A 27375-nucleotide genomic window follows, 5' to 3' on the forward strand; every position below is an offset into this window, starting at 1 on the left:
TCTTCATCTATCTCCCCCGTCGCATCCTTTTCGCTTGCTCCTCCTCTACCTTAGCCTCCGCCCCTCGCCTGCCGACCGCCATTGCGGTCCGTTGACCGGCACTCATCCCCTACTGCGGGACCCCACCCCTATACCCTTGAAACCCCCTACTTTGTCACCAATACTTTGCACCCCTCCCAGTAAACAAAAAACACTTTTAATGTATACCGAGGGGGGCTCACCCACTTGACATTTTATTTCCGTGAAATGAGGGAAGGAGGGAGAAACGAAGGAAGGGACTGAAGAGGAGGAGGAGGAGAAGAGGAGAGGAGGGAGGGGAGGGGTCTGAAGAGATATGAAGAGACAGTTCGTGAATGATGTGACATACAAGAAGACGGGAGACTTCACTACGACCACATGGACAGTGGGCCCCTTCAGGCAGTTGTCCTTCGGGGATAGCGTTTCGTCGAGCAAGCCTGTTCCTGCAGGAGACAATGAATGGAAGTTCACCTTGTTCCCAAAGGGACTCACCGACCCCGATTGGATCTCTCTCTACATCACCAATATTGATCTGGAGCTCGCAGACGCGAGCAGCGAGGCTGGCAGCAAGAAGCGAGCCATTGCAAGCATCAAAGTTACATTCGAGCCGAATTCTTTGGAGAAAGATGACGACAAGAAGAAGAAGGAGGGGATGAATGACAACGCTAGTGTCACATCAAGTGCCCGTTCCCGCAGCAGCGCAGGTTCATCCCTGTCCAAACTGTCGAAGATGACTGGAAGCACGGGACGTTCATCGTCAGGATCTCGAGTCTCTGGCTCGCAAGGTTCTGCCGGGAGCAAGGGGAGCAATGCAGCAGCAGCAGCAGCAGCCGTCCTGATCGAGAAGTCGCTCTCCCAGCAGTTCTCAGCTGCTGAGCCGAGCTGGGGATTCGAGCAATTCTTGGAAATGGACAAGGTGCTTTGGCAGAATGTGCTGGATATGCGCACACTGAACTTCTGTTGGTAGGTGTACAACGTGAAGACATTGTTCATGGGCAATGTGCCTGGCAAGACGTCTGCTGAAAAGGCCGCCAACGTTCAAGATGGAACCCTGACGATGACTATCGACATCCTTGCGATCACTGGGCTGAACTTCGAGGTTAAGATGGAATTGTTGTTTCCACGTGGAGCGGTGGTTTGACCAGCAGCTTTTCCTCCAGATACCGGAGAACGACCCAGACATTACGGATGGAGGTCAGCAGAGAACGAAATGGGCCATCGTGGATTTCAAGGTGTTGGAAACTTGAACCTTGTTCGATTCCTGGCGTCCTCCCTGAATGCAACGCAGACGCTGGCGAACAAGATCGCTGCCAATCAGAAAGTCTCTTCAGCCATATTCCGTTCGGACGGAGATTGGTACCTTGACATGTATCCCAACGGGTACTGGGGGAGTGAAGAGATCCCTGAGGAGAAGTATGTCTCGATCTATCTGCACTCTTCCAGGAAGCAGATTGAGATGGCGGATACCCTGAAGCGGTCGTACAAGATAGGGATTTTGAAAGCAAACCCCCTGAAGCCTGAATTCTATGAGGCCCTTGGAGAAGACCCAAAAGTCTACTACCCACCAGACGCATCGTCGTTCACCAACACCTTCAACGGTTTGAGGAAATCGTTTGGAAGGCAGAAGTTCATCAAGTTGAAAGAAATCATCAATGGACGAGAAATAGACAAGAAGGTCTGTAGATCGCACACTGAAAGTGAGAATGCCAGTGAGCTCTGCTTGCAGGTCTTGGCGTCGATCGATGAAGAACTGATCCCCAAGCAGCAGGAGCTGAAGAACGAGCTGGTTCAGGGAAACTACAACAAGGGAGGGACGGTGGTCTTCATCTTGGACATGGCCGTGACCGATATCGAGACGTCGATGATTCAGGAGATGCTCTGGGTCCTCCCAACGTTCGGAGCAAAGGTTCTGCAGCAGTGCCCAGAGACAAACGTCAAGTTGTCTCAGTCCGGCATGTTCGGAGGGTCCGTAGAGTCTTCGAGGTGCTACTTCTGCGGCAGGTTATTTGCCTTGTCGGCCTTGGATGTCGATAAGGCGACGAGGATGCCGCAGTTTGGCTATGAGATCGGCAAAGAGCTGATCATGGACATCCTGATGAGGGAGGAGGAGAACAAGCTGCAGGCGGTCTTGCGATCGCTAAACCCGTCGCAGCAGCTTATAGCGGTCAACAAAGTCATCTCGAAGTCGATCAAGAAGTATCAGAAGCAGGTGAAGAAGGATGAGGTGGCTGCAGACGACAATAGCAGCATGGACGACAGCGACGAGGACGACGGCACTAAGACGTTGAACCCTCTGAGAAACCGCAAGCGCGAGAAGGAGCTCGCGCGGCAGCTGATATTTGAAAAGAAGCTAGAGGCGCTGAGGGCTGAATTAGAAGACGCTCACTTCGCAAAGCCAGTCTGCTCGCGATGCAGAGAAGCGTGCAAGGCTCTCGATGCTTGTAAGATCATGACAGGCAGGACCGTCCGCGCGCAGACGTTGGTCAACTTGGGCAATCCTGACGGCTCCACGGCGACTCCTCGTGGTAACAACACAACTGCAGCAGATACCTCCATCAAGGATGTGTCCGCCATAGTGTCCCCACGATCCTCCTCAGTCAGATCCTGGAAGTCTGGCTCGTCTCGGACGTACGGGTTCCGCATGGGATGGAAAGAGAAACTGTGAGACTTGTTGCCTTCATGCCTTCCTCCTTCCCTCCTGCCCACCTCCTCTCCTATCGCTGATAGTCGATGTGCAGGGACAAGTGCATGAAGACTATCGAGAGCGTGAAAGAATCGATGTCGAATATAGACTGTGCGCCGACGAGGGAGATGAGGAAGCAGCCCAAGGTCGCGGCGATCGGAGGGGCGAAGGAGCGGGAGGGTGTCGGGTACAATGCGATGGTTCTGGTGCAGGGTGGGAGGTATGGAGACCCTCCAGAGCTGGCGAAGAGATGCAACGGGCGAGTGAATGCGAGCAACCCATTCAGTGACGACGACACCATCTCCCGCGATGCTTTCTGCGACGTCAGGTTTGACAGGAGGGAGAACTCAAAGACTCCCGAGCAGGTTCACTGCCTGCTCACTGGCAAGGTCTTCTGCAAGACGTGCGCTAGGTTCAAGGTGTCGATCCCAGAGCTCGAAGATGATCCGGAGTCTACCAAGAAGACCATTGTCCCTGCTTGCTTCGACGCCTACCTTGAAAGAACCTCGATCGCTTCTGGTCATCACACCCTGCATCCCTCTCCCTCCCTCCCTCTCTCCCTACCTCCCTCCACCTTTCTCGCTCTTCCTCTCCCTCCCTTTCTTGCGCTCAAGCTCCCCTCCAGGCCTGATCCGCTACAAGTCGGATAAGCCACCAGCTGCCGAAGACGGCCTGAACCGAGCAGTGATGCCGCCGGCGCAGGAGGAGGAAGAGGAGGATGACGAGGTGATTGAAATCTCAGTATTTATTTTAAAGTTTAACGGCTACGAATCCGATTCGCAGGGCTTCCTCGAGATCATCCGGAAGATTCCGTTCTGTGGAGAGAAGATTGCAGATCAGATCAATCCAGAATGAGTCGGTCGTGAGTGTGAAGTAAGACACTAAGTCATGTTGAGATGTCACTCGAAGAGCTTCTTTGTGTCTTGCCACACCTTGAAAGAGCGTCATAACAACAAGCAGCAGGAGAGGCATCGTCTGGTCTTGCCTCCTCCGGCGACTTCACCGACGACATCTTGACCAGCATATTCCTCTTCTCGAACACCTCAAGGACTGCAACAGACGTCAGACTCTCCTCCTAGTCTCCCGCTCCTCCCCCTCTCGCGCTGCCCCCTCCACAACCGACCCCCGAGACTCACCGGGGACAGTCTGAGTCTGAAAGGCCTGCAAGGGCAACCCGTCAGGCAGCTTGCAAACAACATCCTTCACTCACCGTGAAACGCTTCTTGATCGACTCCATGTTGTCGTCCGCCCTCCCGCTCGTCTCCCCGCGCTTCAGCAGTCGCTGCTCCAGCAGGTCTTCGGGACACTCGTACGCCAGGCAGAAGGCAACGAACGCCTGAGATTGCACGACCCGCTCCCATCCCTACGGTCAAGGTACAGTCAGAAGGGAGGGAGGAGAGAGGGAGCGGAAAGTAGACTGAGAGGGAGGGAGCGGGGGAGGGAGGGAGCAGCAAGGAGAGAGGGAGAGAGCAAGGGAGAGAGGAGATCGACGGAGCGCGGTGACCTCTCGATTGTCCTGACTTCTCGGAAACCCATCTGGGATCGATCGATCAGCAAGAAGCATCAAAGGTGGAAAGTCAGACCGATCAAGAAACGCTTCGTCTCCGCCTTCTCCATGGCTTTCAGTAGCAGTTGGATGGTGATTTCCACAGGGACAATCTTGCCCTCCTGCCATCCCACATGAGCCAGGCTCATCGATCGAACCTCCTCGCCTTTATGTACTCCTTGATCAACGTGGAATGCTCCGAATCCGTCTGCTGCTCTTCTCGCAAGAGATCGCCTGTCCCCCACACACACACTCACACAGTGAGTAACGCCCAACACAAATCTCGTCAACCTGCGGAAAGGTGCACCCATCCAAACTCCTTGACGATGTTCGCACACTGGGTTCCTTTGCCGGCTCCAGGACCTGCTCCGTTGCATTCAAAGTTATACACAAGGAGTGTAAGGAGCCGCCAGACCTCCAAGGACAAAGACGACAGTCGGCTTGTGTGGGACTGCCGCTCGCCGCCTTGCGCTGGGTCCTTCTTGGAGAGCGAGGACAGCAGCCAACTCTTCTTGAATGATCTCCTTCAGCTTCTGGTAGGCGTTGTCCAGGTTGTCGTTCACAACTTGATGGTCGAAGAGACCTGGCTCGTCCTTGGCCTCCATCTCTGCCTTGGCTCCTTCCAGCCGCTTCAGGATCTTCTCTTCAGTCTCTGTCCCCCGTCCTCTCAGCCGGCTCTCGAGATCCTCCATGGAGGGAGGAGCGATGAACACGAAGACACCATCCAGTTTCGCTCTCCTCACCAACCGACAGCCCTGCACGTCGATGTCCAAGATGCAAATCTTACCCTGCTTCGTCACGTCTATGACGGAGGCCTTGGAAGTGCCGTACAGATTGCCATGTACCTCCGCATGCTCAATGAAGTTCCCCTTCTCAATCTCCTCCTCCATGGCCTGCCGCTCGCTGAAATGGTAATGCACCCCGTTCTCCTCCCCCGGCCTCATCCCCCGCGTGGTGTGACTTACACTGAACCCGAACACGTTGGCGAACTCGCTCTTGAGCTTCTCGATCAGAGTTCCTTTGCCCACTCCCGAGGGTCCGGCAATGATGAGAGATTTCGGAGAGTGCTTGCTGTGCTCGTTCTGGTTGCTCTTCTCCTCTTGAATCCCTGCCTTGGCCTTCCCCTCCACTGCCTCTGTGCCCGTGGGATACCATTCACGGAACTGCTTCTGAGCACTCGGGGTCCCGAAGTACGCGTTCAGTGTGCTCATGTCTCAATTAGGAAGAAGTTGTTGAACGACCTGCGATGATGAGCATGTTACAAGCACAACAATCTGACAGGTTGGATCGCAAACCATTGTGGGGTCATCCTTCTCTGCATCTTTCTCCTATGAAACTACTTGTTCATGATCTAAATCTCATACCTCCTGTCCTCCTTATCTTTCCAACGCTGCTCTATTCTATCACGCTGCCCATCAACATCGCCACAACTGCCCTGCCCTCCTCGCCTTTGTCATTTGCTTGCCACATCGCCCCATCCTACCCATCCCTTGATCTCCTCCATCGTGGTCGCGTTCCTGTTCAAGTCTCGACACGTCCCCGTCCCCGTCCCCGTCCCCGTCCCCGTCCCCGTCCCCGCTCGCTCCTGCTTCTGGTCCTAATCTATCTCGCTTTTGTCCTCTTCGTCCTCGTCCCCATGGCCCGCCATACAGGCGCTCCGACCAACGATTCATGACAGGAAATGGGAAACGTTGAGTCGTCGTGTGGGTCTCAGAGGGGGTGGGTAGAGAAGATCCTTACGGAAGGGGTAGGGGTGGCCCAAAAGTGTGGGGGCGGAAAGCATGATGGTTGCGATCATGGCGAACAGGGAAGGACGATGCTCGTGATGGCAGGAATCATTGACTGAAAGCTCGACTAGCCAACTCTTGAGGGTTCCTGTCAACTCAGATCATGAAGCGCTATACTCTTTTCCTGTTAATCTTCGCTGTCTCCCTTTTGTATTGTCCGGGATTCGTTTCGTCTAATCTTGATTTATCCTCCTCCTCCTCCAAACATGTTTTTGTGCATCACTTCAATGCTCGAGACTCCTACAGCTTGATTCAGAAATACAGGAAAAGATCTCAGTGCGACCAGGCAGTCTGCTTGAGAAGTCTCCGGGGTGGAAGCAAGCAACGGTCACCAACTAATGCTACTATCATGAAGGTGTTGAATTTCAGCGAAACAGATAGCAATATTTTGTTCAATCGAACCAATTCTTCTGCACCCAAGTATGCATGGGATGCTAAGAAGAAAGTCTGGATATTGCATAAGCGTCCAACGGACAACTGGTCGGTGGAGAGCTTGAAGTCACGTTGGAATTTTGCACCAGACGAATGCCTGGTCTTCCGGCACAGGAAACCTGACAAGTGGCAGGAAATTCCTGGCGCTCCTGGCTGGCTGGGCTGCCTGGAGTTCTGCATGTTTGTGACGCCCATCATGAACTTTGTGCTCTTCATGATCCGCGGGTTCAACGTCTGCGCTGTCTGCGGGAAGAAACGTAGCCAACACCCGCTGAGGAGCTCGAGGGATGCGGATCGTGCTTTCTGGGAAGCGGTTGTAGACAGGGACATCGAGCTGGCAGTGAGAATTGTGCGAGGGGGGCTGGAATGTCCTCCCGGAGGACACAACTTCTGTCTCGTGACCTTCCTCATCGCCAACTACTGCAAAGACGCGTTCAAGAACGTCCCTGACCTGGACCAAGAAATGGCCCACTACCACCTGAACCATCCGCCAGAGTTTAAGAGAGGATGGTTCGGTTACTACAACCCTTACCTTTGACTCGATGGATGTCTTGCGAATACAAGATGCATTCCCACAAGCTCCGATACCTCAACCCTTAGCTCTAGGGTGCGTAGACTCTGATCAATACTGATGCAGCGATACGATGCAAGTCCACGTCATGCTGATGGTGCGGAGATGTTGTTTGAGAATCACGAATTTGTAGCATCCTCGTACACTTTCATTATTATTCAACATATGAACTCGTTCAGTGCGTGGTCCTTGGCCCGCTGAATCAACTTTGCTCTGTTGAAGGAAAGAAGCACATCACTGCAGCATCGGATTCATCAAGAGAAGCTGTCACTCTAGCAACTGTCATTGCTACCATTGCTACGACCAGATCGAGTTGACTAGCTAGTAGTAGTCTTGTGAGAACATAAGAGCTGGTTCGATGTCGGACGAATAGGCAATTTCCTGTTAAAGTTTTAGGCAGAAAAGCTTGAAAAGAGGTTTAAATTTACTGAAATGTGACTAAAATAACTCGTCCAACGGCTGAGCAATGCTGTCGGGGAGCGACGAAGAAACGTATGAAGGTGAGGAAGAGGACGAGGAGAAGGGGGGGGGAGAGAGAAAGTTTTCCCCTCGGATAATTCATTTCTTCGCCAGGGAATGTGCAGGATGCACAGAACACGTCTGAAATCAAGTTCGAAGAAGAAGAAGGTGAATCGGAGTTGACTCCCGATGGCTTGGCGTACAGGGTCACCACCATAGATGCGGAGATAGAGAAGTAACCATCCTCTCGTCATCACGGTTGACTGACGACGTGTGAAGGTTCTTGGAAGTTGACAGCTGGAACCATCAGCACGGCTTCGAGGATGTCGGGGACGATGTCGAGGAGAAGTACGTGGAGGAGCTGAAGACTGCCATTGTGAGTGCAGGAGGACAGTGCTGATCCTATCCGCGAGACTGAACGGTGGTTGGCACCGGTAGGCTGCAGGGGACGAGAGGAGAGGCAACATTAAGAAGGGTTTCGAGGAGGAAACGTCGAGGCTCGTTAGCATGGAGATGGAGATCCAGGCGCTGGTGCAGGACTTGGAGCGAGTGGCGAAGGATGCGAACACAGCGTATGAGGAGGAAGCTTCAGCGGGGAAACCTGCCAGCACAAGCGAGCAAGTGAACCCTTACTTGGAGTACAGGAACATCTCAGGTGGTCACGAAGTGACAGAGGGGGGAGGAGGAGGAGCTGATGATTTCTTGATGGTGTAGGGGAGGACAAGAAGGTGGACGACGGGCATACACGAAGCAAGATAGCTCGTCTCAAGGCAGAGAACGACATTCTGAGAGAATGCCTGAAACAGGGAGGGAGAGGCAACTTCTCCGCCTTTGTCGACATGGTCGCAGGGAGATAACTCGAGCAGACGGCGAGATTTTATTCATTCATAACAACATTTGACATCTTCAGCATGCATTTACATCTCAAACACAACAAGATCTCCTCATCCCTTGTGATACACAGACCTCAACTTCTCCAGCAAGTCCAGGATGACGTCCTGATCGCAGTCAAGAATGTCCTCTGCTCTCATTGCCATGAGTGTCCTGGGCCTGCGGGCAAGGTTCAGCCTCTTCCTCCCCTCCCCTCCCCTCTCCTCACATCGATGGCCTCAACGCGAACGCACTGATAGCCTTCCTGATGTTGTGGAGTGAAGCTGCGCGCGTGCGAGGACGAGCGTCCCATCCCTTGACATCATCTCGTGAGGAGAGGAGGAAAACGAAATTGCAAGACCTTCATGCGGCGAGTGCCTGCCAGAGGCTCGCAGAGGCAAGCGAGCTCGCAAAGCAGCACTCCGTCACTCTGACAGGGAGGGAGGAGGAGAAGGAGGAGAGAAAGAGAAAGCAGTGACAGGCCGACAGGTGCACAAGTGTGTGTAGAGCAGGACAAGCGAGTATAAGAGTGTGAGAAACGAAATGAAGAGGCAAGCAACAACGAGAGATGAGGGTATAGGGAGAAAGAAACGAGATGGCGGAAGAAAGTCAGGTCTGGCGAGGAGAAAAGAGACTGGAAGATCGCAATCAATGACTCACCCACTCTCTGCAGAAGTTGCTGATGGTCGAGGTCCCGTCCAACACGATCCGCGGCCAAGAGATCGGGAGCTTGCTTATCCACCGCTGTACCCCCCGCATCTTGTCGAGCGAGCTCAAGACTCTCCAGCGATCCTGCGAGCTGCTCCGTGGTCGAGACTTGTTCTCCTCCGCTTCCTTGCTTTCCTCGTCCTTCTTGTCCTCCCATCCCCTCCACTTGTGTTGCGATCTTCCTCCTTGACTGTAGCGATCTGCGACGAGGAGGGAGGAGGAGGAGGAGGAGGAGGAGGCTGAGCGCGGGCCCATCATATCGCTGATGCGGTGGAAGTGACTTCCTCTCTCTGCCACGTTGACCTCTTGCGGACAGGAACATCTGAGGAGCTCTCCTTGCCGTCTGGAAGTTGGTCAGCCTGATGGATAGGGGAAGAAAAACAAGGAAGAGCCGGAAGAGGAAGAGGCGGAAGAGGGAGAGGAAGAGAAGGAGGAGCAAGAGGAGGAAGAGGAAGGTGAGAAAGAAGAGGGAAGGGATGAGAGAAATCGGGTTCAGGAGGGAGTAAGGGAGTGAAACTGCATGTACCCAAGGAAGGGAACTTCAACTCCCCTTCGCAGGATCCTCAGACCTGACGAAGCAGGAGAGTCACGAAAGTGGACGAAAGGGTCAGAAGGACGAGGAGCAAGAAGAGCAGAAAAAGCGCGAGAACAAAGAGAAGGGCATCCATGAGGAAGGGGAGGAGGAGGAGGAGGGGAGGGACCGGGGGCAAGGCCGTGGTAGCATCGCATCAGGTCCTCCAGAAGAGCCAGCAGTGCCTCCTTGTTGCCTTCTACAACCTGGTCGAGCGGCAATGAGACTCGCACTGCTGCGCCGCCGCCTTTCTCACCTTGTCGATGAACTTCAGGAACCGATGCCCAACCGTCTGCACCTTGGCCAGCTGCTCGCAGACGTTCCTGGGGACAAGGAGGGATGAGCGGGGAGAACGCAGACAGGGACAAAGGTCACATCATGTTCCTCGCCGCGAGCATCCTCGACTTGACCGAGTGATTCACCGCGATCTTCTTCCCCGTCGCGAAGCTGGCGATCTCGGCAAGTGCAACTCCGTCCAGCAGCGCCGCGAACAAGCTGTTGATGGTGAAGGCTGCGGTCATAGACGTCTGGGGGTGCTGGTGATGACGATAGGGTGTCATCTCCACCCCATACTTCGAGAAGTCGATGGGAAGCTCCTTCAGCCAGCGCACCAGCGCGATCTCCAGCAGCGCCTTCTGGTCCTTGCTGTAAAGCAGGATAGCATCCGCCGCCTCCTTCCCGTCCTTGAGGCTCTTCGAGCTTGACAGCATGCCGTCTCCGCAGTCCTCCGGGGAGAGAAGAGAGCGGTGGACGTTGGAGTACTCCTTCTTGAGAGAGTAGAGGAGGGACCAGATAGCGTTCTCGTCTCCCTGCACAAGTTTGCTGACGTCTAGATTCCTCTGCAGCTTGGAGAAAATTCTCAGGGCGATCTCGACGTTGTTCTCTGCCTCCACAACGTTCCTCGGCTGCCACACAACGCCGCTCATGCTGCTCTTCTCAAGGATCTGCCGCAACTAGTCAAGCAGGATGGCTATCATGTCCTCCCCTCCCCACCTGCGCCAGTCGGGCGAGCAGGACGCCGTTGCGAAAGGGATCTTCGATCAGCGACAGGTGCAGGCGCGAGAGGTCGGCGAACTCAAACCTGCAAGGACGGTGAGCGAGTGTGTGAGAGGCAGGAGGCTGAGCTGACGTCCTGCTGAGGTACTGGTGGAGGTTCAGCTGCTGCAGCCACTTCAGAACTTCCCTCCTTATGGTCTTGATCCCGAGGTAGTGATGATGATCGAGGATGTCGCAGGGAGCATCTTCTGGCATCTTTGATGACGTGGCATTGCAGAGGTCGGAGGACTCGCCTACCGTCGGATCATTGTCATTCCTCCATTTGTCATGCTGTGCCTGTCTCTTTCAGTGCCCGATTAGTGAAGGAGAGACCTCACTCTCACCTTCCTCCCTAGCTGCTGGTGATTTCGAGCCTCCAGACCTTCTTCATGATTAGACGATTCGAGCGAACACGCACGTCCGTCTCATCTCACTCTTTCGTTTCGTCGAGAAGCACCGCGCAAGGACGTTCAGGAGCCTCCAGGCAACGAAAGAGCTCTCCTCCACCAACGAGTTCTCGTCCCACAGGCAGTCACTGCGCGACAGATTTCTCCACAGGACTTCTCGGTGCCCACGGAATTTCTGCCGAGATCAGAAGCGTCAAAGGGAGGTTGCGTGGGAGGGGATGGTATTGACCTGCAAGGCGATCCTAATGTTGTTCAGCCTTTGCGCCTGCCCTCCAAATCAGCAGCGAGCATCAGCAACGACAATTACCTTTTGTTTGGGCGACTGCGCTACTCCCCGCACTTCCTCACCACAGACAACCTCGGCGATATGACACAGGACCAAACCGTCTGCAAACATCTTCCCGAAGTCCTTCACTTTGACGGTCCGCGACATGGCGATTTCCCTGAGAGAGCTCTTCTTTTCCATGATGCTCTCGAACCAAGACCTTGCCTGTTTGTCTCCCACTTCAACAAAATGATCCTGATCAAACGTCGATGAATTGGGAGGCTTCGGATAGACTGCATCGATTGCTCGTTCCGGCTGCCTTGGGGGTTCTTCACTCCTCCTGCTCTCCTGCAGCAGCACATCTCTGCCTGAGGCTCGATGCTGCTTCCTCCCTCTCACTTCTCCATCGTAGCTCCTCCTCTCTTCTCTGCCAGCTCCCCCGAGACGAGCCTCGTCGTAGCAATGTCGCTGCTCGGCCATCGGAGGTTCTCGACTGACTTGCTCCTCCACCCGCTGCTCCATCACTGACTGCTGGACCATCTCCGACCTCGAGTCGCTGATTCTCGTGGGGAACCTGCGAATGTTCTGATCCTTGGCATCAACAACTGCATCAGGCGGCAGGCTGCTGTCACCCTTCACCATAGCCGCCCTCTGCAGTCCGGGTTCGAATTGCGCATGGAGATTCTTGTTTCCATCATCCTCGTTTCTGAGTGAGAGGTCAGGCTGGTGTGCATATGGACGATGCCTTTCGCTCTCAGGCTCCATATGATAACTTCTCTCAAGTAACTCTCGCGTGTTGCTCCTTCCTCTCGAGCTAGAGTCTCTTCCAACCACCTGCGACCGCGTCACCTGTGTGCCCGACTGGGAGAGTAGAGTAGCAAGAAAGTACGTTTGTTCTTGTCGGAAGAGAGATGTTGATGCTTGGCGGCAAGTGTTTTTCATCCTGTTTCATCTCGTCTAGGAATCTTGATCGATTTGCGTCGGAATAAACACAAGACTTGATCAGGAAGAGCAGCTGCAGTATCGAATCGTCGTCCCAACCATAGCTCATGCACTTGTGGAATGAGGAGGGGATGTCGATGCCGCTCTTTGAGCAGGTAATGGACAGAGCTTCATTGAGCAGCTCCTGGTCTCCCGGATGTTCGTAGGAGTGAGAAAGTTTGAACATGGAAGGATCTGCATTGCAGAACACCTTGACAAGTCCTTCAGTTCCAACACACTGTAACTCAGACACAGAGTGTGTCATACTCACCACTTCTACCACCTCTCTGAGTGTCTTGCCGCTTCGAAGGTCTTCCACATCACTTGCAACCATCCCTGAAGGGATACCAAGAGTGTTCAACCAGCAAAAGAGTTTCTCGGTTTCCCATCCTTGCAAGATCATTCTCACGGCCCTCCTCTTGCACTACCTTCCTTCCTATCTTCCTGCTCTCAGCCTCAACATCTGTGCCTCATCCTCCTCATACTCTACCATCTTGTTACTCTGGTCTTATTCGTCTTCGCTTGCCCCGCCCCATCCCTCCATGCATGGTTTCGAAGGCGCCGTTGATTGGAATCCCGTCAATAAACTGAACAGTATTTTCTAGCAGTTCCAATTTCCAGGGACAAATATTATATAGTGGATCATGCTTTTCAGACAATGGTTCCAGCAATAGAACGTGGGAGAAATTGTACGGTCTTCCGACGATCCTGAGTTTCCGGGAAGCACCGCATCAGGCGGCAGGCTGCTGTCACCCTTCACCATAGCCGCCCTCTGCAGTCCGGGTTCGGATTACGTGTGGAGATTCTTGTTTTCATCATCCTCCGGCGTTCAGAGTCTGATGAGTCGCGAACGGCGCGTGAAAATCCGGAAGTTGCAGACTGAGGAGAGGCCTCACCATGAAGTTCAAGCCGCCCGGTTGCAAGCAATGATCGGAAGTCGGAAGTGAAATGAGGAATAGCGTATTACGCTTGTCGCCTTGCAAATGGGTGATTTTACAGATACTCTTACTACCACGGTTGACATTATCAATTACAAGTATGAAACAAAATTGGAAGGGATCACGTTGGCGGCCCGACGTTCTTACTTTGGCTTTTTCTTGTCGCCACCATACCTGCAGAATGAGGGTGAGGGAACAATGAGCCAGGGAAGAACATTTCTGACCTCGAGGCGTACGCAGACATCAACTTCTCAAGGCGACGAGTCTTAGAGTCCTCATCCTCTTCGTCTCCTTGTGGTTTCACTTGTTGGTTCAGGTCTGCGCCCTTTTCTCCTGTCCGGATCCTGCTGTCTTTGACATCCTTTCCCCAAGCCGTTGTTCCGATTCCAGCATACTTGGACATCTTCGGTTGTACCAAGTCAGACTTGGTCTTCATGCTGTCTGCGAGAGTTTCATTAGAGTGCCTTTTGGCATAACCTCCGATCAGTTGCAGCACTCGAGTGTTGTCTGGGGGCGGAAGAACCTCACTTGAGGCCTCAGTGGCCACGTCTTCCACTTCAAACACTGGAGTCTCCATGGAAACCGTTTCTTTTCTAGCCTTCTTCGGTTTCCCAGAAAATTTGACAATCATTGTCTGATAGAAGGAAGCAAGCCGATGGTACAAATCCTTCAAGAAGCCCTTCATGTATGACATGAAACTGTCGATGACGCCTGCAAGACTGGTCGACTTTGGTCTAGCCCCGTAGGACTGCAAGATCTGATTTTTTCTTGAGTTCTCCTTGATCTTGAGGCCTAAGGACGTCGTCAGCTTCTGGCTAACATACGCCTTCGATTTCGAATTCCCATCAGAGGAGTGCAACTGTTGAACCAACCCAACGCTTTTGTGCCTTCCAGCTTTGTACCATTGATCATGAAGACAATCCAAACTTCCCTTTTTCCCTAGGTTTGAAATGTACAAGGGAGAGGAGGTGAAAGAAGAAGCTATTTCAAGGGCGGCAAGGGCGAGAAAAAATCGGAGCAATGTCATGGTATTCGGTGTCCGCGGGTTCCAGAGATCTACAAACACCACCTGCACAAGTATGAAGTTACGAACTTGAACCTATCAAAAGGATATGTCTCTGCGATAAAGCCCCATCACACACATCAAAAGGACAGCAGCGAGGATGAGTCTCCGGGTCAAGACTAGGGGAGGCACTGGAATAAGGGGCAACCCAGCGGTAGGGATGCGGACAGAAGAAGTACAAAGAGAAGATGTAGATTAAGACGAGCTAAAGAGACTGTGTCAGAAAAACTCCTTGTGTACTGCAGATCAAAGATTGGAATGTGAGGGAGTAACGATTAGGTAGACAACACGAAGGACGAGGAGAGAGGAACATCAGGGTTAGAGGATCATGACCATGGTTGGGTGACCCAACTCAAGTTAAGGAAGGGAAGAACGCCACTAGGAGGCTTCGCTCCTGCATGGCTTCCACCGCAACCACGCCGCTGGTATGGGGCGCAGTGCCTCCTGCATTTTCTCGGACAAAGTTCTAGGGGTAGGGTGTATATGATTCTCGAGGGTAGGGGGTAGGTGAGTTGTGAAAAATACCCGTTGCATTGATACAGCCAGTGACAGTCTGGAACCACGTGGGGTAGTTTCTAGTGGGGTAGGGTGAGGGGTCCCGGGAGGCCACTAGGGGGTAGTAGTACCCCACGATCATGAGGGGAAAGTTACGGGTACCTCGGGATGCTGTCATAAAAGTGTTTTTGAATGTACAGTTAGGCTGTTAATAAATAATATGCTAGGTATGATTGATTTATTGGGTTACAATATCTTTATATATTTTTTAACAATCTTGAAGGATTATTAAATTGTATTTTTATTTGTACATGATGATAATTAAAAAAGTATTTGAGTTGTACTGATTCACCCAAAACATTTTTAAAGGTCGTTTGTACCGGAGTTTCGCTTTCTACGTCCATGTGCGGCTTTCATCGGGGAAGGTCTGTGAGTTAAGAGGCGGCGAGGAGCGCAAAGACGCAGGGGAAGTCAATGAGCTGAATAAGAACAAGCATGTCCTCTATCTCTTGCAAGAATGACATCCAATCTTTGATGATTTGAATGATACTGCTCGTCACCGAGTCGAAAGATGCAATGCCACGGCAGACGTGTCCAATACTCGTTGAATTCAGAGCAGTCCAGCGCAGTTCCCAAGCCCCCTCTTGCTTCGAAACCATCTTTTTCGAGACCTCAAACTTCGAGAAGATATGCTGAACGCTCATCGACTGCCATGAGCGGGACTGATGATGATGAAAATAACCTCAACGGATTACAAAGACAATCACAGTACCAATGTAGAGAAAGTAACAATCTCAACATCAAGAATTTGCTCGAGTTTCTGAGCTTCAAAAAAGACATTGTCAGACGTCCTCTCTCGGAAAGATGCTCCAACAGCTCCGTCATTGTGCCTCAGCCAGACCGAGGGAGGGATAAGAGCAGTCCACGTGTGGACGACGTACAGAAGCATGCGACTGTTGCTGATTCGAAGACATCGAGGGCCTCAAGACCTCCAAAGGTCACTGGAAAATCATGGATCGTTGTGGATGGCGAATCAGGAGCAATCATGGGAGGGAAAAGCGAGGTGAGGATTCGAACTTAGCTGGTCAAACTTGGCGGTTGACTTGAACTGACAGAGGCTCAACCGCGGGATAGCAAGCTTGACAAAGGCACCAATGCGCATTGTTCGTGCATGATTGCTATGTTGACAGTAGTTGGTGCAGATTATGACTTGCCACATTGTCATCAAGCTCGCCGAGGTCCAGCCAGGTTGGGAAGTGATTTCACTTGCACCTAAAGGCTGACTTTCCTGCTTCAGAGATCCTACAAGAGTGCATCGTCGTGAGTGAAAAGGCTGAGAAAATCATCGGGACTTCAGCTAAATTGCGAGCAGGCATAGCGTGAAACTGTGGCCCCCTTTCCCTTACATGTCCGAGCAGGAGATCGAGTACAGGTCTTGGACGCCTTGTATGGATTGATGCTCCCTTCCGGCAATGACGCAGCAGTGGCGATTGCACAACACTTTGCCGCACGCTTGCACGCTCGGAGGATTCTGTACAGGAAGTCTTTAAGGTGGAACCTTCCCAGCGCATCTCCACTAGGGTGACCGGTTTGACATGGGCAGGGATCGAGGGATCCAAGTGGGGGGGATGATGAGGCACGAGTTTGCGGCCAAACTGTTGAGCTTACCTCTGAGCAGCGAAACAAGGTCAGGCTGGTTTGAGAACTTGTGTCAGCTACGACTTCTGATGATATCCTTGCAGCATGGAAGGGTTAGGGCTTGCGTACATGTCAAACGATTCTTCCCTCTTGCCCTGGGTGACTGAGATGAACACCATGGCGTTCGTTCTCGGAATGAGTTCGACCAACTTCGAAAATCCTCATGGTGACTTACCATCACTCATTCAGTTGTCTGATAGGTTGCTGCTTGCAGGGTTGAGCAGCAAGTTGCACAAATCTACAGCATTTGATGTCGCCAAGCTGTCGGTGTGAAACATGATTGAATGCAATGGTCCTTTGTCAGCACTGTGACCGACATGCAGGTCGAGGCGTTGCGATCTGATTTGTTTCGAAAGATTGTCAATACTCAGAGCCATGCTGTCAATATCATGAACGCTAGAGACTCGTCCACCAGAGTACTGGTGTGGAAGAATACCAACGAACTCCTTCAAGAGGGATATTCAGGTATCAAGACTGGAACTACTCCAACGACAGGTAGCTTTCTGTCATGATCTCTCTTCAAGTCAGTAAGTACCATGTGACATCAGGATATTCCTTGGCATCTGAATACACTTTTGATGTCGAGCTCACAGGTTGTTTGTATTCGAAGGGGATGGGTAGTGATCATGTCACAGGTGAAAGAAAAAGTTTGATATGCATCCTTCTCGGATCGAGGACCAAGGAAGATAGGTAAACGAGGTTTGTTGATACGATTGTAGTGAATGATTTTCAATCAGGACAAATGACACAAGAAGGTTGATATCATGGGCAAAGTCTCTTCATAGTTCATGATTGTATACTAGTAATGACATTATTGAAATTATTTACAAGCATGTGTACATGTCTCAGGACATCACTCATCGCAGCGGATGAAAAGGAACGCAGGAAGGCTCTAGCACTAAATAGAGATTCCCTGGAGAGTTCACTCCTGTAGTCAAATCTATGAAGCGCGTCACTGAACGAACGGGAACATCGCATTCAAAGATTTTCATGTCGTTGAGAGATATTGTCTGAGAGTCTGAACAGGTGCAAGGTCAGAGACTTGTCAAGCAGAGAATGTACAATCTACCTCTCGTGCCATCAAGCTTTCCCAACACATGACAAGTTCCACGGGTGGTAACGAGGACAGAAGCGTTACCTCCGTCATGCGCGTGGAATGTGGAAATCGACTGTATCGGCATCACCTTCTTTGTCTGGGGATGTTCAATATCCGCCAATCTCGTGGGAGTTCGAACCATTTTCCCAGCAGACTCTCCGAGCACTCCTGCCTCGTTCCTTCCACACCCCAAGACAGTCCGATCGGAGGTCAAGAACAGCGAGTGCTCGAGCCCTGCGCTGGCCTGGATGACCCTCACGTTTCTGACGGAGCGAATCAACTTGGGTAGGAAAACTTTCTCAGCTGCATCCTCCCCTGCCAGTCCGAGTTGCCCGTACTGATTGAGTCCGCACGAGTACACCCTGCCGTGCTTCGACAGCAGCAGGGTGTGGTGCGGAGATACAGAAGACTCCATGAAGTCTATTTCATCGCCGGAAACTTCGATTCGAGTAGGCTTCCTGCAGTAAAGCTCGAACCCGTTTTCTGCTCCCTCTAGAGTCTCCTTCCTCTGCAGCTTCGACTGGTCCAACCCCAGCTGACCAAAAGTTCCCTTCCCGCAGGTCCAGGCCCGGCCAGCTTCTGCAAAGTTTTGTGAGCAAGGAGAGTCAAGATAAGCCTGGGCCTCCGGACTCACCGTCAATCAAGATCGAATGGTTGCCGGCAGCAGAGATATGAGTGAACGGCTGCTCTGAATCCGACGACAAGAAGAAAGGAACGTAAATGATGTTTGAATTCCTCTGGGCGTTCTCAACCTGAGATGCTCATCATCAAGACACTCTTGTGGATCCCAGCAGAGCCTCACCTGATGAATCTGGTTGATAATCTTCGACCTCTCCTTGTCGTTGCTCACTGAGATGTTTGCGAGGCTTTGCAGGAGTTCCCCCCGCTCCTTCTCCAGCGCCTCCGACTCTTGCGTCTCAGGCAGCCCGAGCTGTCCCCAAGAGTTGTCTCCGAACGCGATGATCCGTCCCCCAGCGCTCAGCAGCAGCGAGTGAACGTCTCCGGCAGCTACGGACTTGATCTGCATGTTCACGATGGAGTTCCCGCCAACCGCATACTCGATCTGCTTCGGAGACTCCACCACCTCCCGAGACTTCAAGCCACATTGCCCTCGTTCTGATGAGCCCCACACCCAGATGCTGCCATCAGAGCACAAGATGAGGCCATGGTGGCAACCACACGATACTTGACGAACTGACAACCTGGGCAACGTGATCTCTGCGGTTCGAGACACAGTGTTGTAGCACCAAAGCTCACCAGTCGTCAGAAACTTCTTTTCTTTGGACATGACATTCTGTACGAATTCACTCCGGAAGCCTTTCGTTGATAATATTCGAACCTTGTTATCGTATGAAATACATGAAAGGAAGGGATCTGAAGAAGTCGCTAATTTGTAAATCCCGCCTCCAAATCCTTTGACCTCTTTGATACAATCCATGCATTCAAGGCTCCAGATTCTCAACGTGTCCTCACCCCCTCCAGAATAAACGAAGCCGTTTCGATAGACGAGAGATCGCACATAGCTGAATGTCTTCGAGACTTCTGTGAGAGATTGCACATGTTCCTCTAACGTAGAGATGTAGTCTTTCAACAACAGCTTGCCTTCTTCAGTCAGGACCGTAGAAAGCTCTTTTTTAGTCCTTTCAAGGTCGTTCTGAGCATCATTCAAGCTTTTGTATGGTGAGAGCGTGGCATAGAGGGTGTCTTCTATGCTGCCAAGCATGTACTGGTTGAAATTCTTGTTGTCCAAATCCCACAGCCTGATTTCACCACTTACTCCTCCAGTAAACAAAATTTGTCGAGCGGTCTCATATGAACTGATTTTGCACATATCCAACTTAAGATCCATGGCATAGACCGTATCGCTACAGCCATCTAATTGGCCAACTGTATGATTGCATTCTGGATCCCATAACTTGATTATTCCATCTTCTCCAGCGCTGTAAATTCTTGAGCCATTGGTGATGATTGAATGTACGTAACATGCATGGCCAGAAAGGACACAAGAACAAACCAACGTGGTATACCCTCTCGAATCACTATCAGAGTTGGTTGCAGAATCTTCACTGTGTCTCCACAGCCTGATGGTCATATCCAAACTTCCACTGCATAGAAATTTCCCCGAGAAATCTGTTTTGTTGTTTGGTTCACCTGCGATAGCAAGGGCTGTGACAGCATCAGCATGACCTTCAAGGATTTGTAGGCATGACATCCTTTTCTCTACATCCCATACACGGATAGTTCTGTCCAGTGAGCCCGAGAATAAGAACTTGTCCATATACAGTGTCATACAAGTGATCACTTGATCATGGCCTTTTAGCTCATATTGCCTACAGAAGTCAAAAATTATTGTATCCAGACAGTATATCTTGATCGTGACTTCATTGTTAGCCACGTATACTTTGCTTTTGTTCATGATGATACTTCCATCTATCTTGGTGTCCAGGTTTCCTTCGCAATTGATTTCCCACAATAACTCAGTAAATGCATATTTCAACATCTTTTCGTGTTTTGACTTCATGACATTCTTATCGAATTCCAACTTTGCCTCTAATTGTCCAATTCTATCCAACTCTATTTCTTCTCGCCTCTCTTTTTCGGCAATAGCCTTGCTTTTCGCTTTTTCATTCCTTGCTATTTCTGCTTTTTCCTTGATGTTGCTTTCAAGGGAGGCAAGCGAATGTTTGCATTCATGCACTGCTTCCTTCGCAAGAAGCAGGTCTGAAACAGATGGATAGATTTCCTCATCATGCCTCAAGATTTCCTTCAATACGTCCTCCAGAACAGGAATTCCCCTGGTTAGCAGCCTTTCTCTTATTTGTATCAATTTGTATCCAACCTCTGCAATAAGTAATCGATATTTTGCTGTTGAAATGCTTTTACAAGCTGAATTATTTAGCGAACCATCCAAGTGTAGGCATCGGATTTCATGTTTGATCAAACTGATGCGTTGTGCAGCTTGTACGGAAGAAGTATCAACTGGTTTCAGAACTGCAAATTCTTGTTGAAGATAGGAAATTCTTTCTTCGCCTCTTTGAACAGCATTGACAGCGTTTTGATTTACAAGGGGGAGAGTTTTTTGGACATTCAAGGCCTTCTCGAAAGTTGCCTGGGGTCTGCGACGTAAGAGCTCGTAATAGTCCAGGACAAATCTTCTATGCTGTTGAAGATTGTCGAGAATTGCTGCAGGATTTTCACCATCATTTGTCCCCATTGAGTCTGCATAACCCATCACATGTGTGGTATAGTTTTCAAGAATCTCGCAGGTTTTGTTCATCAAAGTCATATAAACAAGAATAATTTCACCCGACCCAAAGATGAATTTTCTTATGTTTCTTAGATCTGTTAAAAGCCAACACAACTCATTCCAGGCTTCTTGTTTGATCAGTTCTTCTACTTGAACAGAGAACTCAACGGCAGCCTTATTGTCATATGTGTCAGCATTCCTGTCCACGTGACTGCTCTCCGCCTTTTTCCACTCACTCTCGAGAACATACCGACCGCTCGTCCTGTCCTGCTTCAATTTGTTGTAAAATTTGGTTGTGAAACGCAGCTTATTCTTGTTGGGTTTAGTCTTCAGAAGCTCACTTGAAGAAACCAGAAAATCCTTGAACTTCGAAGATGTCAGTGTGGTGCGATAATCTTGCAGATCATGAATGGTGGAAAGGCTCAAGAACCGATGTGCTGCAGGTGATATTCTTCCTCTTCCTGCTACTGGAATTTCCGGCAATTTCGTCTGATCTGCACTGCCATAGAGTATTGGCGCCGGGTTTCTTTTCGCTCCTGATCGTTTAACAGGCTTGGCGAAGCCCTTCTGTCCAACATTGAATTGCCTACTTCGAGACTGCAGGGGAAAAGAACATGGTGACAACAAGCCAAGCCTCAAACGGCAACCTTTTCACCTTTCGACTGGCGTAATCATCTCCGGAAGCTAAAGGGTCTCCTCCCATCTCTTCATTCTCCTGCCGAATCTGTCAGAGGAAGCATCAAACTCTGGTAGAGTCATATCCCAGCTCCTTACATCGCGAAGAGCATCGAGAAACGCTTCTGGGTCTCCCTCAGGCAGCCCCCACGCTGCCGGACTCTCCGCCATGCGGTTGCAAGACAGTGAGGCGGGGCGGGCCTACTACCGACGGTACCGATCGGACCCGGGCTTGCCGTACGCCGGCCCCGGGGCACCTTACGCGCCGGACTCGCCCCCGGCCCGGCGCAGGGCCCCGGCCCCCCGGCAGGCCCGGCCGCCGGGCCGCCCCGACCGCCACGGCCGGGCGCCCCTGTGAACTTTGTCACACCTCGGGTTCGCACAGCCGCGCCCCCACTGTGACTTCCGAAGTTCGCCAAACCTCCGCCGGGTCACTGTGCCACGCCCGGGCTAGCGGAGCGCCCACTGATCCGGGCCGGCCTCGGATCAAACTTGATCAGGTAGTTTATTGGTGATGGAGGTTTGATGTCTCTCGTTTGGACCTATAGACTCAGTGAGGTGAGCTTGAAGTCGTTCATCAACAAATCGCAGTCGGAATGCACTGAGAGAGCGTTAGTTAGGATGGGGCGCGGGAGGAAGTCGGGTAAGGGAGACAGGAGGGGAGACAGGAGGGGGAGGGAAGGGCGAGAATTGAGAGGGGGGGGAAGCACGAGAGTAGTTGGAGCAGGGTTAAAGCCCGTTCGAAATTTTAATGGCCATAACTATGGAGGAAACAGCAGCGGCGAAGATGATGCTGAGGGCGAAGATGAAGGGGATATGGAAAAGGAGATGGTTGAAATCGAAGAACAAGGAGGATTTTTGGAAGACCAGGAGTTTGATGATGGTATGCATGATGCCGATGAAACAAAATCACCCGAAAGAGATGAAATTGAAGCTGCGACAAACAAGTCCATTGCGTCCGTTGAAGTAGATGAGATTGCACTTGACTTGACCGAAGAAGAAGTGAAGTCAGAAGCTACACTCGCGACATCAGAATCATCTGACAGACCGACGATACTGCAAGAAACTACTGACTTTATCCTCTCCATTCCAAGTTTCCTCGTTGATTCGCTTATCGCTAGTTCAGCCGGTGGAAGGGATAAACTTAGTTTCACCCATGTCCCGAGCACAGAAGTTGAGCTTGCCAGGTTGGACGAAGGCAGTACTTCTGATGAATCGAGTGGGGAAGAGACGTCGGAAGAGGGATCTGAAGGTAGCCTCTTGGAAGCCGGCGAGGATTTCTTGACAGACTCTGATGGGTCTGAAGAGATTGCGAAGTTGGAAGCAGGCGATGAACAGCAGACAAGGACGGAAACTGCAGGATCGTCCCGGCGGGACACGACAAACAAAAACTTTCTTAAGTGTTTTTCTGCCACAGTGTGTGCCATTATATTGATTGTCGCGGTCAACTCTATCCGTGGCTTGTCGATCTGGGGCGACCCGCACCCGATGAAGCACGATCTCTCCTATTATGCGGCAAAATATGACAAGAAGCCTCAGATCCCTCCGAACAGGTCCGAGATCCCCGTTCACCAAGGGCAAACATCGAACGTGTCTAGCCCTGGCAAACCTCATCCTCCTGTCATTAGCGTGGAGGACACCTGGCAAAAGGCTGTTTGTCACCGTTGTTCTCTTTCGTGTTTGTCTGGCCTACCATGCAATCCAATGTATCCAGAGATTCAAGCTACTTATGGGTTTGGATTCACTCTGGTTTGCAGCTACTGAACTATCTACAGGCAGGCGGACTGCGCGTACACCAACGCTGTCGATGTCTCTTTCATTGTGATCGCACCTGGCAGCGTCACAAATTCCTCGATCATATTGATTCAGGTGAGACGCGAAGACCGTTTGTCTTCATTTCTGATCATGCATTCGTCAGAAACAATTGGACGTGTTGGCGTCCTTTCCCTGGAAAGCCAGCGAGGTCACAGCGGAGGCAGTCATTTTGACATGGAGAAACCAATCGGACGAGAGGCATCTACATGAGAGGCTGAACATTCATTGCGTGCAGGACTATGAAACAAGGTTCCTACAGGTCAGTCTTGTTCGGATTTGAGCAGAAGGCTCAACAGTCGTTTTCAGGTCCCCATGTACTTGATAAATAGGTTGGTTCCAGACGGAAGAATTCACAATCTTTATTTTTTGGCTCGGAATATCGCTATGAGACGAGCGAGGTCTCTTCATTCACTTGTGACTGTGTCTGAGCAACTCATGGGAGTGCAGGGGTAGGCGCTTTATTCTTCTCACCGAGGGATCTCTTCTCAGCCTGGCTAATCTGTTCGAGATCTCCGGTACGGCTGAAGAATATCGTAAACGAGTGTACGAGGTGACAACGATGTGATCCATGCGTGCCATTGATATCCTTTGGATTAGATCAACCATACAGCTTTCATCGTTCCTTCTCAACGATTTAATTGTGGAAAGATCATTCAAAACGATTCGATACCAGTAGGCCTATGCTCGATGTCAGCCCAGCAAAACCAAGATATTGCACGTTTGTTCCCAGTGGTCCTTCCTCAAGGAGTGTTGGTCGTTACATGTCCCAGCATCTTTAGGTATACACAGTCAGCGATTCTGACATCAGTGCTGATGACTGAATAGAATACGGGGATACACTGAGACGCCCCTTGACGGTGGATTGGACAAGGAGATGATTTGTAGATTAAGGTATGCTCTACACCAAACTTCTGGTGTTACGGTGATGCCATGCCAACAGGTACATGTATGATATACGAGTTAAGAAGCTTGATGGAGCCTGTGGTTTTGTTGACTTGAACATTGGAAGGCAAAGTCAGTGAATGCTCATCGTTCTACATCAATTCTTACATGTTCTCAGACAATGCGATTGGGGAATTGCAATCATCGGAGAATTACACTTTCAGCAATGCGATGTGTGACCTTCTCATGAACGGAAATCTTCTCGCAGCTTTCCAAAGGATCTCGAAAGTCGTCACCAAGAATTGGGGCTTCCCAGATGTGGGCATGTTCGAGCGGAAATATCGCAACAGGATTCCTTGACCTCGGCTGTTCTTCTTCTACCCACGAAACTTCAACCTCTAACAATGTTCTGTATTTTAGTTGGTAATGTTAACCATGTTCGAAAGTGCATACACTTCTTAAAGAGAAGATGGGCTGTGGGCTTCTATTCCCCTAACCTGACTGACTAACCCATCAAGGACTCTCATTCCAACGAAGTTCTATTTGTCTTCACATCAGCCAATTAATCGTCAGACTCGTCCGCGTCGTTGTCATCTCCCTGCAATGCAGGTCAAACCAACCAGGTTCGTCAGTTACTCCTCTTCTTGAAACTCTTACCTCCTCCTCATCATCGTCATCCTGTAGGGTATTTGGTCAAACATTTTGACAGGCACTTGCATCGACTTCACACCTCATCTTCGTCGATAGACACCTCCTGCTCTTCCATACGCTTCCTGTGCTCCTCAAACTCCTTTTGACGAGCTTCGTTCAACTTTTTCTGGTCAACAAAAAACTCCCTGTCAATTACTACAGGAGTGAAAAACAAGCTTTGGTCGGACCATGTACTCTGTCATCTGCCCGTGAGGGAAGTTTTTGCAGGTGTTACCATCAGCATCCTGCCAATCTTCCTGTGCTCCTGCATCAATCAGCATCTTGATCGCCTGGGAGTCTTGTAAGTGTCGTGCAGAGTACACAACATGCGTCCTGACCTCCTCGTTCTTGGCCTCATGAGCCCAGAACAAAGGACCGCGGCCGTCAGCAGATCTCAACATAGCATTGCCGTCGTCTTCTTCCAGAAGTTTCTGTTCCCGATCAGGTTGCTGCTACAAGAGCAGAAGGATTACCTTGAGCTCATCGTTTTCGTTGGAGGTGATCACCCTCCACAACCTACAGACAGCAAGTCAACGCGCACATGGAGTGAAAACGGAAGATTCGGCAACAGAGGAAAGTGGGTGATGAGCATGAATCAGCAGGCATGCGACAGCGATGGCTCGAGCCAAGAGAGGATTCAATGATCAGACTGAGATATCTTCACAGGTGCGAGCAACGAGCACAACAACGACATAGACAGGAAAGATGGAGTTAGGACAGTAGTGGGGATCCTCGGGATCCTCCTACGAGATATCCTACTTGGTCGTGACCTCAGTGTCCTTCCAACTGGGGTCAAGCTCAGCCGCCACCGCACGGCATAGGAGAAGGAGAAGAATGAAGCGCGACATAGGCGAGGATGGTGCTGGGCACCGAGGGTGGTAACGTAAATGGGTGGGGTGGACCAAATCCATTGTGTGAGTATACCCCCAAGTTTCGGTAAATTTCATGTGTATATTACCGGTACTTGAAAAGAGTGAGGGGTTGTCCAATAATTGCTGTGGGTGTAGGATGTGAGGAGGGTAGGGTCTCTGATGACCTGGCGAGAAATAAAGTACCGGTACTTTGTATGTTAATGTTAGGGGTACTATCAATGACCCGAGTATGTACGGGGTCCAAATTGAGCCCCAGTTGGGGTAGTGAGGTCGTGCGGATTTTCGGACCGTTGCTTTCCGTTACTACCAAAACTTCAGGCGTTATGAAGAGCGTTAGAGCCATTTTCGTGAAGCGCAATGGCAGATGAGCGGAGCATCCGACCGGCAGGAGAGGGCGTGAGGCGACTACATGCTGGACTAGACCCACGAACAGGTGGTGTATATGTAGATGAAGACTCAGACGACCTCTTCTCACGACATGTGAGCTGTAAATTTCTATATACAGGGTTCGCGTTGATCGTTGGACACAGGAAATCGAGCTTTTCATGCTTCGTGGACATGGACACGGAGATGTGCAGAATGAGGGAGATGATATTGAGGGGCATGATGAAGAGGATATGTCAGCTCAAAATGATGTACGAATGAGCAACGAGGAGGGGTTGACTGTCGTTAACTTCCAAGGATGCCCACCAGAAGTCCTCTCACGTATCAGAGTTGAAATCTTGCAAGAGAATGAAGGAGAAGATTGCTCTATATGCTTATCTACGATATTTCAAGGAAATCTAATGGCCATTCTTCCGTGCTCTCACCGATTCCATGAACAGTGTGTCTTGCGATGGCTGAATCAGAGCAGAGCCTGCCCGTATTGTCGGTCAAGGATCAGTTGAAGTTGTACAGTTTGTGATTGTTTCAATAATGTATGAGTAATTTACAGTCATCCTGCTTTCCTGGGCTTTATGAACACAGCACCGTTCAACCGCTAGAAGATATGCATTTTCCTTGCAGAGAGGAATACGTACTCGATCATATATGATGACTTTCGACAATGAGTCTTTTCCTGCGGTCCATGGTGTGAGCAAACAGTTTTGAGATCGCATCTCCGGTTGTTGTCTTCTCTGCCCTGTGAGCATCATAAGGTCAAACCTCACAAGTTCCTTGAAGTACGTGAGATTGAGGAGGGATACAGGAAGCCCTCGACAGGTTTTGCCGAGACTGAGATTTCCCTTAGACGGCTTTGACGAGAAGCTTCCTTGAAGTCAAACTGAGAACACCTTGAAGCATCGTCTCACCTGCTCATGTTCTTCGCTGCGTCTTTGAGGATCTTCTGCTGCCTGAGCCACAGTGAAAGGGGGTAGCGACAAGGTTGTGAGGGCTTGAGAAAGAAAGATGACAAGACAGATGAAATACCCGTTGACGTCCACTTTTAGTTCGTATGACGCTGGCTGAGATTCCGTGATGATCTAATACTCTGTTAAACGACAAGGTGTGGGACGAAGAAAGTTACTGTGATATAAAACTTTGAAGCTTTGTAAGATGGATGGGTTGGTTTGACCACAATCACTTTGTCTGCT

The 27375-nt window shown here is 50.8% G+C and overlaps 11 protein-coding genes across 11 annotated transcripts; 7 read left to right on the forward strand and 4 right to left on the reverse strand.

Moving 5' to 3' along the window:
• Positions 1 to 334: 334 nt before the first annotated feature.
• Positions 335 to 3556, forward strand: GUITHDRAFT_101433 (hypothetical protein; the record flags this gene model as incomplete). The annotated part of the gene is made up of 8 exons (XM_005839906.1): positions 335 to 934; positions 986 to 1117; positions 1167 to 1250; positions 1307 to 1693; positions 1745 to 2679; positions 2757 to 3220; positions 3327 to 3427; positions 3485 to 3556. 8 exons carry the CDS (start codon positions 335 to 337, stop codon positions 3554 to 3556), a joined length of 2775 nt encoding a protein of 924 aa, XP_005839963.1.
• A 44-nt stretch (positions 3557 to 3600) lies between these two features.
• GUITHDRAFT_101434 (hypothetical protein) lies at positions 3601 to 5458 on the reverse strand (the record flags this gene model as incomplete). The annotated part of the gene is made up of 8 exons (XM_005839907.1): positions 3601 to 3633; positions 3705 to 3751; positions 3838 to 3862; positions 3912 to 4037; positions 4206 to 4237; positions 4285 to 4369; positions 4555 to 4610; positions 4663 to 5458. 8 exons carry the CDS (start codon positions 5456 to 5458, stop codon positions 3601 to 3603), a joined length of 1200 nt encoding a protein of 399 aa, XP_005839964.1.
• A 679-nt stretch (positions 5459 to 6137) lies between these two features.
• Positions 6138 to 7004, forward strand: GUITHDRAFT_101435 (hypothetical protein; the record flags this gene model as incomplete). Its single annotated transcript, XM_005839908.1, has 1 exon — positions 6138 to 7004. One exon carries the CDS (start codon positions 6138 to 6140, stop codon positions 7002 to 7004), a length of 867 nt encoding a protein of 288 aa, XP_005839965.1.
• Positions 7005 to 7503: 499 nt separating this feature from the next.
• Positions 7504 to 8353, forward strand: GUITHDRAFT_101436 (hypothetical protein; the record flags this gene model as incomplete). Its single annotated transcript, XM_005839909.1, has 5 exons — positions 7504 to 7537; positions 7611 to 7731; positions 7776 to 7872; positions 7935 to 8151; positions 8211 to 8353. 5 exons carry the CDS (start codon positions 7504 to 7506, stop codon positions 8351 to 8353), a joined length of 612 nt encoding a protein of 203 aa, XP_005839966.1.
• An 87-nt stretch (positions 8354 to 8440) lies between these two features.
• On the reverse strand, positions 8441 to 14298 carry GUITHDRAFT_133384 (hypothetical protein; the record flags this gene model as incomplete). Its single annotated transcript, XM_005839910.1, has 20 exons — positions 8441 to 8546; positions 8596 to 8681; positions 8728 to 8796; positions 9027 to 9274; positions 9378 to 9433; positions 9601 to 9643; positions 9776 to 9851; positions 9902 to 9968; positions 10021 to 10589; positions 10639 to 10726; positions 10775 to 10896; positions 11025 to 11062; positions 11115 to 11262; positions 11317 to 11352; positions 11395 to 12186; positions 12242 to 12571; positions 12605 to 12669; positions 12743 to 12777; positions 13419 to 13445; positions 13496 to 14298. 20 exons carry the CDS (start codon positions 14296 to 14298, stop codon positions 8441 to 8443), a joined length of 3804 nt encoding a protein of 1267 aa, XP_005839967.1.
• Positions 14299 to 15541: 1243 nt separating this feature from the next.
• Positions 15542 to 17319, forward strand: GUITHDRAFT_133385 (hypothetical protein; the record flags this gene model as incomplete). The annotated part of the gene is made up of 9 exons (XM_005839911.1): positions 15542 to 15892; positions 16032 to 16077; positions 16248 to 16380; positions 16572 to 16693; positions 16742 to 16794; positions 16851 to 17022; positions 17076 to 17120; positions 17163 to 17217; positions 17265 to 17319. 9 exons carry the CDS (start codon positions 15542 to 15544, stop codon positions 17317 to 17319), a joined length of 1032 nt encoding a protein of 343 aa, XP_005839968.1.
• A 461-nt stretch (positions 17320 to 17780) lies between these two features.
• On the reverse strand, positions 17781 to 18809 carry GUITHDRAFT_56483 (hypothetical protein; the record flags this gene model as incomplete). The annotated part of the gene is made up of 2 exons (XM_005839912.1): positions 17781 to 18032; positions 18474 to 18809. Coding segments are annotated over 2 exons (588 nt in total), but the record flags the coding sequence as incomplete, so codon positions are not given.
• Positions 18810 to 22245: 3436 nt separating this feature from the next.
• GUITHDRAFT_161131 (hypothetical protein) lies at positions 22246 to 24602 on the forward strand (the record flags this gene model as incomplete). Its single annotated transcript, XM_005839913.1, has 10 exons — positions 22246 to 23098; positions 23321 to 23414; positions 23464 to 23508; positions 23596 to 23619; positions 23667 to 23689; positions 23808 to 23910; positions 23958 to 24139; positions 24186 to 24251; positions 24301 to 24374; positions 24421 to 24602. The coding sequence occupies exons 1-10, from the start codon at positions 22362 to 22364 to the stop codon at positions 24600 to 24602; spliced, it is 1530 nt and encodes a 509-aa protein (XP_005839970.1). The 5' UTR covers positions 22246 to 22361.
• Positions 24603 to 24638: 36 nt separating this feature from the next.
• Positions 24639 to 25769, reverse strand: GUITHDRAFT_150491 (hypothetical protein). Its single transcript, XM_005839914.1, has 6 exons — positions 25406 to 25769; positions 25271 to 25363; positions 25121 to 25222; positions 24973 to 25059; positions 24900 to 24920; positions 24639 to 24840 (listed from the first exon to the last, which is right to left on the reverse strand). The coding sequence occupies exons 2-6, from the start codon at positions 25331 to 25333 to the stop codon at positions 24805 to 24807; spliced, it is 309 nt and encodes a 102-aa protein (XP_005839971.1). The 5' UTR covers positions 25334 to 25363; positions 25406 to 25769; the 3' UTR covers positions 24639 to 24804.
• Positions 25770 to 26139: 370 nt separating this feature from the next.
• Positions 26140 to 26526, forward strand: GUITHDRAFT_150492 (hypothetical protein). Its single transcript, XM_005839915.1, has one exon. It carries the CDS (start codon positions 26162 to 26164, stop codon positions 26447 to 26449), a length of 288 nt encoding a protein of 95 aa, XP_005839972.1. The 5' UTR covers positions 26140 to 26161; the 3' UTR covers positions 26450 to 26526.
• A 6-nt stretch (positions 26527 to 26532) lies between these two features.
• Positions 26533 to 26688, forward strand: GUITHDRAFT_40478 (hypothetical protein; the record flags this gene model as incomplete). Its single annotated transcript, XM_005839916.1, has 1 exon — positions 26533 to 26688. A coding segment is annotated over one exon (156 nt), but the record flags the coding sequence as incomplete, so codon positions are not given.
• Between the last annotated feature and the right edge of the window lie 687 nt (positions 26689 to 27375).

The sequence above is a fragment of the Guillardia theta genome (genome assembly GCF_000315625.1).
Source record: "Guillardia theta CCMP2712 unplaced genomic scaffold GUITHscaffold_7, whole genome shotgun sequence".
NCBI classification, from domain to species: Eukaryota; class Cryptophyceae; order Pyrenomonadales; family Geminigeraceae; genus Guillardia; species Guillardia theta.